General features: G+C 39.4%; 1 protein-coding gene across 3 annotated transcripts; it reads right to left on the minus strand.

The window, feature by feature from the left end:
• Positions 1 to 2786: 2786 nt before the first annotated feature.
• ndufc1 (NADH:ubiquinone oxidoreductase subunit C1) lies at positions 2787 to 6119 on the minus strand. 3 transcript variants are annotated; one of them, XM_035669963.1, is made up of 4 exons: positions 5965 to 6119; positions 5370 to 5473; positions 3075 to 3146; positions 2787 to 2901 (listed from the first exon to the last, which is right to left on the minus strand). In XM_035669963.1, the coding sequence occupies exons 1-3, from the start codon at positions 6008 to 6010 to the stop codon at positions 3087 to 3089; spliced, it is 210 nt and encodes a 69-aa protein (XP_035525856.1). In that variant the 5' UTR covers positions 6011 to 6119; the 3' UTR covers positions 2787 to 2901; positions 3075 to 3086. The 3 variants fall into 3 exon arrangements, with proteins under 3 accessions (XP_035525856.1, XP_035525855.1, XP_035525854.1); XM_035669962.1 differs by having other exon boundaries at positions 3071 to 3146; positions 5370 to 5598; positions 5965 to 6089; XM_035669961.1 differs by having other exon boundaries at positions 5370 to 5598; positions 5965 to 6086.
• Positions 6120 to 6362: the final 243 nt, after the last annotated feature.

Genomic DNA, 6362 nt, shown 5'->3' on the forward strand with positions numbered 1-6362 from the left:
AAAACAAGCTAACACTTGTTCACCTACTGTGGCCCCATTGCATATACAGGGAACAAAAGGCCCAGGTTGAGGAGGCAGAACATTTATAGACAATGATTCTTACATTTCTCAGAAAGATTGCTTATATTTTTTATTTCGAGCAGGAATAATCAGCTTACTTAGCCCGGAGGCCAGTCTGTAAACACATAATAATATTTATCAGCTAAAATGTTGTTTTGGCATTAAACTCATAATCTTGTCTTCCGTGTACCAGACTTCACTGCACTGAAGAATTGTGGATAGCCCCTGATATTAGCACCTAGCATTCCAGCTTTTTATCGTTTGGGAATTGAACCAGTGGTTTAGGGTTTGGTATGAGCTTTGTCTTTTTTTAACCCAAATTGCCTGTTTTTTCATGTCGACCTTTTAATGTTTGCTGTCCTCGACTCATTTTTTCCAAGAGGCAGAACCAGGCAAGCAGCCCTGCAGAGGTCAAGAGAAATCGAGTGTCAGTGTTCCTGCACTGCACAGGTCACTGATAGGCTGACTTCCCAAAAAGAACAGAGACAAAGGACATTATTGAACAAATTGCAACTGTAAGATATTATCAATTGTGGTATCACTATGTAAAGACATCTCATCTTAATTAGAGAGGAGCACCAAACTGTTCCTCTTAGAAATGATTTGCTGTGAAATGTTTTAGATTAGAAATGTTTTACTAAGATAACCTAAGACAGTTATACAGTACTCGTAGCTTAACAATGAGGACAACAGTTCATCAGTAAATATGAAAAAATCGGTACAGCAGCAACACATTTGTGCCTGAACTCAGAATATTGGTGTCCACCATGTTTGTCTGAAAGTGACCTTCTGTGCTTATGTATGGGGATGATGAAAGTCAACATGATGTATAGAGGGTGATCAGTGCCCATAAAGGAGAAGAAGCAGGAGAGGTATTTATAAGAAACATGCTGTAGGGTAATTTTAGGGTCCAATTGTATTACAGATTTTTTCATTAGTGGTATAATCATTTGAAAATGAGAATCGTTGTGTTTTTGTTATCTTAGAATGAGCTTGAGTTTTGAGGAAGTTTTCCGGCACCATAGTTTCTCCCTACATATCCTACACGCATTGGAAAGGCAAGTGGTATTCAGTTGGTTGCGAAGATGAAAAGTGGAAGTTGTAAAAGTGGATTAGGAAGATAAAGATGTACCTTTATTGATCCCCCATAGGAGAATTCCATATTCGACACAGCATAGGGGTTAAAATTTTTATATTGGCAAAAGAGAACAGAAGTACATCAATTAAGAATCACAAAATAAAGAGAAATATAATAGAATAATAATGGACTATAAATGAAAAAATATATACACTTTATGCAATATGCACGTAACATGGTGTGCAAAATATTTTGACTAGCCTTTGACTAAAAAACTAAACTGAATGTGTGCAACTTAAGATAAATATTTTTTGTGCTAAAAGTTTGTAGGCTGGAGTTAAACCGGTCATTAGTCAGCGGGTCAGCGGGGTTGGGGTACTGGGTGCTGTGGCGTTGTGGAGTTCTGATGGCCGTTACAAAAGCGCTTTGATACTCGAGGCTGGGATCAGTTCTTGTGGCTGAAAGTGCTCTGAGCTGCTCAGCTCACGTAGAGAGACACCACAAGTTCCTGATGCCTCCTCCCCCAGCACACCACAGGCAAAAAGAGGAACTGGCACTACCAGACTGGTAGACATCTAAGCCGAGTGCACACGTTGAAGGACCATGATCCTTCTCAGAAGAACAGCCTGCTCTGGTCTTTCCTGTAGAGAAGCCTCAAGTGTGATCCTTCACAGTCCAGTTTGTTGTTGAGTGTCACACCATGAACTTGTAGGTGTCCACCATCTCTACCCTCTCTCCCTAATCGCAAACTGGGCACCTCTCACAGGTTTCGATTAAGGGGAGTTGCTGCGGTGGAATGCCACCACCAGCTCTAATTTGGTTTTTCCTGTGTGAGCTGTAGTGGTTTCTGTCGCACGAGGTCCAATGAAGCTCTCATCAGGTCCCTGTACTCCTCCTTCCCTAATCTATCTGTGATACAGCCGACAATGGAGGGTTACATTAAGAGAACGTTCTGTAGGCGGCACACGTCTGGAGTTGGAAACAGAAGATCTGAGGTGTAGAGGGTGAACAGTTCCTTGGGTTGCCAGTGCTGCTTGTCACCAAGTCAGACAAAGCAGCTGTACAGTCTGACATACTGTGGTCTCTCCAAGTGAGGTAGTCCGTAAACAAGGCTACAAAGTCCTTGATCCACCTGCTCACAGAGAGCTTCTCTGCCAGCCGCAGAGGCTGGACGGTGTCAAAGGCACTGGAGAAGTCCAAGAACATGATGCTCAACGGGTGTCTGTGGCTTTCTCCAGGTGGGTGTAATGCTGTGAAGCAGGTTAGATTAATGTCCCAGGCAGTTCAAATACCAGAGGTCTGTCTGCAGAATCCAGTCTCACTTAAAGGTCCCATGACATGTGACGTTAAGCACAGGCCTGTAGACATGGGAGTGCTGGGAATTCCTTTTTTTGGGAACAGAGAAACTAAGCAGGAGTCCCTTCCAGATCGTTCGGCACATCTGCGTCTGCACACAACGAACGGAGGCAAGTTTAACTAGATGTTTATACAGTGATATTTTGGAAAAGCTGTTTGGAATTGTAAATATGCATCTCATTAAGAATAATAAATCAAACATTTCTAACATACTAATCTACTTGTGGTACAGTAAATGTCAATACCACAGCAGCTGTGAATTTATGTGAACAAATGGATCATGACTCGTGCATATTTCATATAATACATTTTTATTTTACACAGAATTCAGGGTGAGGAACCAGGAACAGTGGAAACAGAAAGAAGCGCACAGACAGGTGCATCCTAGAAGAGGACCAGACCACCTCCTGCATGAAGAAAGGACAGAGTATCATGTTTAATTTGTTCATCTATTTATACATTTTACATCTTCACGGATGACAGTGTATGTGGCAATATAGGTGTCAGATGACACAATAATGACATAAGTTGATTTGATATTCAATTTTAGGATCATCTAAACAAGCAGACACTCACATACCACTGTGGCGGGTTATTCCAGGCCATTCCTCACTTTGTACTCATGTACGTCTGTGCTGTGCTGCTTGAAGAGCTGCAGGAGTGAAACAGACAGTGCAAGTTATTGGTTGCATCAGAACATTCGTCATATTCAGTCACACTTTATTTGAACAGCACTTTTCATACAAACAAAGTGGAAGTGCAGTGCTTTACACATTAAAACACCCTACACTGTTAAAAAAAACAACAACAACAACAACACAACAGTAATACTGTGGGAGCTGGGGCGCCAAAAATACTGTAAAATAACAGAACAAAGATTGACTCATAAATCATCAAATGTTGTTTCCTCTTTGGCTTTTTAATGTTTAGGATACACACACGTGAAAACAATTAAATGACCTATAAATTCAGCAAACACTGCTTTAATACAAATAATCTGACTTGTTATTAGATATTTCTTATTTTAATCTGAATTTTAAAAGTTATACAACTGTAATAAAAGTCACCATCTGTGAAATAACAGTAATTATTGCTGTTTCAGGTGATTTGTATTTTAGTTTACCAATGCTTATACACTGATAACAAATTTTTAACTAACATTTATTTATTCACACATTCTTGTTGTGAAAACTTGCATAATTATACAAGATATCTGTCAATTAAAAAACCAATCTATGTAAACTTACAGAACAAATACTTTTTTTTACCGCTGTCACTAATTTTACATCATTTTAGAAATGTATTAACAGTATTACACTTGAATTTAACAGTTTCAGTCTATTAAATAAACAGTTAATATCTGGGGGAAATAATCTTTAAATAAGCAGACATTTAATGATTATTTACAGTTACAGATCACTCACATTATTTTACATCAGACATGTAAATTCACAGACTATTTTTGTAATGTTACTAATATTTCCATGTATTTAAAAAAATACAGAAAGAATCTGTAAAATAAACAGGATAGGGAAAAAGTGATAAAACAGATAAATAAACAAATAAATAATAATTTAAAAAACACAAATATATAGACAAACAGATAAGTAAATAAAAATCTGACTAAAAGTCTTGAGTGTCCACACTGTGTGCTGCCTTCAGGTCCTCATTAGGGCTGTTCCAGAGAGGAGCGTAGTGATAAAAAGATGCCTCACTGTGGCTCTTTGTTCTGGCTTTGGGGACGATAAAAGGCCACTACCTGAAGACCTGAGGGTTCTGGAGGGGCCCCATAATGAACGCAAATCTGATAGATGAGTAAGACTAAGACCATTACGAGCTCTATAAACCAATAAAAAGGATGTAATTATTATATGGGATATTCAACCACATGCCATCATAATTTGAACTGCAGCTTTCAAAAGGATTCATTTAGGACTTTGTGAGAGCTTTTTGTTGGAATTAAATAAATAACATTTTACAGCTAAATAAGTGCAATAGAATTACACACCAAATGGCAAATGTAAAAATCTGACCTTTTAACATGGCTTAGACTCTAAAAGACATATCTATTGTATTAGATCATTTAACACCTATTTACTGCTTGAAATTCAGCATACAGTCCTTTGTCCTGATTCACCAAGCTGCACTGAAAATCAAACATTAAAAATTTGAAATACGTTTTTAAAATAAAACCTGCTGGCTGCTCACTGCTGCCCTCTCCTGGGTGAAATAATGGCAGACACTTATACAGTAAGAGCTGCACGGTGGACCAGACGCTGTGTGCTCAAACTTTGCCTGGTTGCTACATGATCCGCTATAAGATGTATACATTCGGTTAGTCAATGATAAGAAGAGCATGCTCGGTGTGTATGAACAGAGTGGGGTTGCACAATTAAGCGGAATATTATTGAAGTCAGAAGCTGCAAATGTTTTGATAAAGTTAAAATGTGACAAACAGCATTATAATTAAGTATAAGAGAAACTCATGGGGCTAGAAGAAACACTTTCAACAAATGATCAGTTTAGAGATTATGTATGTTAAGGTCCAGTGTGTAACATTGAGGAGGATCTGTTGGCANNNNTATAATCAGCTGAAAATAAGAATCCTTGTGTTTTTGTTACCTTAGAATGACACATTTTATCTAGAGACTCTGCAGGTTGCCTTATGTGACAGCCACCATGTTGAACTACAATGTTTCTACAGTAGCCAAGAAGGGACAAACTACACAGCAGCTGTAGATGCGTTTCTCGTGCGTTTTGCGGGCACCATAGTTTCTCCCTTGGAAATGGATGGGTGAAGCGAGTGAGTTGCAATCTGCAACCACACACTGGACCTTTAATAAAATGTTGTGTGTGAAATGATGTGGTCATTTACCAGGCCCCAGATGAAAACAGATGATCCAAAGGCAAGACCCACTCGGAACCAGCTGGGGTTGGTGAAGTCAGGCTTGGAGCTTGTGAACATAGACCTGGATCCAACTGGAAACCAGAAACAGAGCATGAAGAACCACACACTGCATTCAGTGGAACTGAGCAATGTGTGTACCATGTATAAACCCATGTATGGTACTTGATTCAGGTGGCTGTATTCCAGTTGAACAGTGCTGCAGAAGGAGTTATTAGAGTTGGTCAGAGTGCTCTGTAAGCCACACAGTGTAAGTGTTGGTGACAGAAGGCTGTGGAAGTCACTTAGGACAGAATGAACCTGTTCACCTCTCAGACAGACAGAACGGCGTTACGTGGGTCAAACGGAATACTACTGCTTCCTGTTTAACTACACTAACAGTAGAATATATTAGCCATTAGCAACACAGCACTGTGTGACTGCAGAGCTACAAGAATGCTAAGCTAAGCTAGGCGAAGGTCAGGCTCCAAACTGAACATGGCGTTCACGTTGTAAATATCAGTGTCAAACACAGGTCTCTAACAATCATAGCCAGGAATTCATTACCGTTGTGTGGTCATCTTACCTCTGCTGACGAGGACAGCTCGAGACAACAACCGGTTGAAAGTCATTTTGCCTGAAGAACAGCTCCTTTCATCCGATCTGCGATCCTGCCACTCCGCGCTCGATTCAACTTCCTGGAAGCACTGAGTAGATGATCCCCGAGTCGCTCGAACACTCCTGCGAACCTCACGTTTGTAATTTTAAACTCAACATATTTATTTATTTACTACGGAAGCGTATTGCATTCACTTGAAATTTTATTTTTTGGTTTGTTTTTCTGAGTAATTTATTTTTATGGTTGGTTTCCTGATTTTCTGAATAATTTTTTTTATCATCATTTTATTATTATTATTCAATTGGTTTGTGGTCCTTAATTGACCCGGTACGGTACATAGCTGAAGATGGGGCATGTATGTGCGG

Source organism: Morone saxatilis, unplaced genomic scaffold, assembly GCF_004916995.1.
Source record: "Morone saxatilis isolate NCDOM2014 unplaced genomic scaffold, NCSU_SB_2.0 Contig22, whole genome shotgun sequence".
In the NCBI taxonomy this organism is placed as follows: Eukaryota; Metazoa; Chordata; class Actinopteri; family Moronidae; genus Morone; species Morone saxatilis.

Coding starts and splice junctions, on each gene's coding strand:
- ndufc1 (XM_035669962.1), bottom strand. CDS start 5,555: ATGGGTTTATACATGGTACACACATTGCTCAGTTCCACTGAATGCAGT. Junction 3,147..5,369: donor CTGTTTTCATCTGGGGCCTG/GTAAATGACCAC, acceptor TCACTCCTGCAG/CTCTTCAAGCAGCACAGCAC.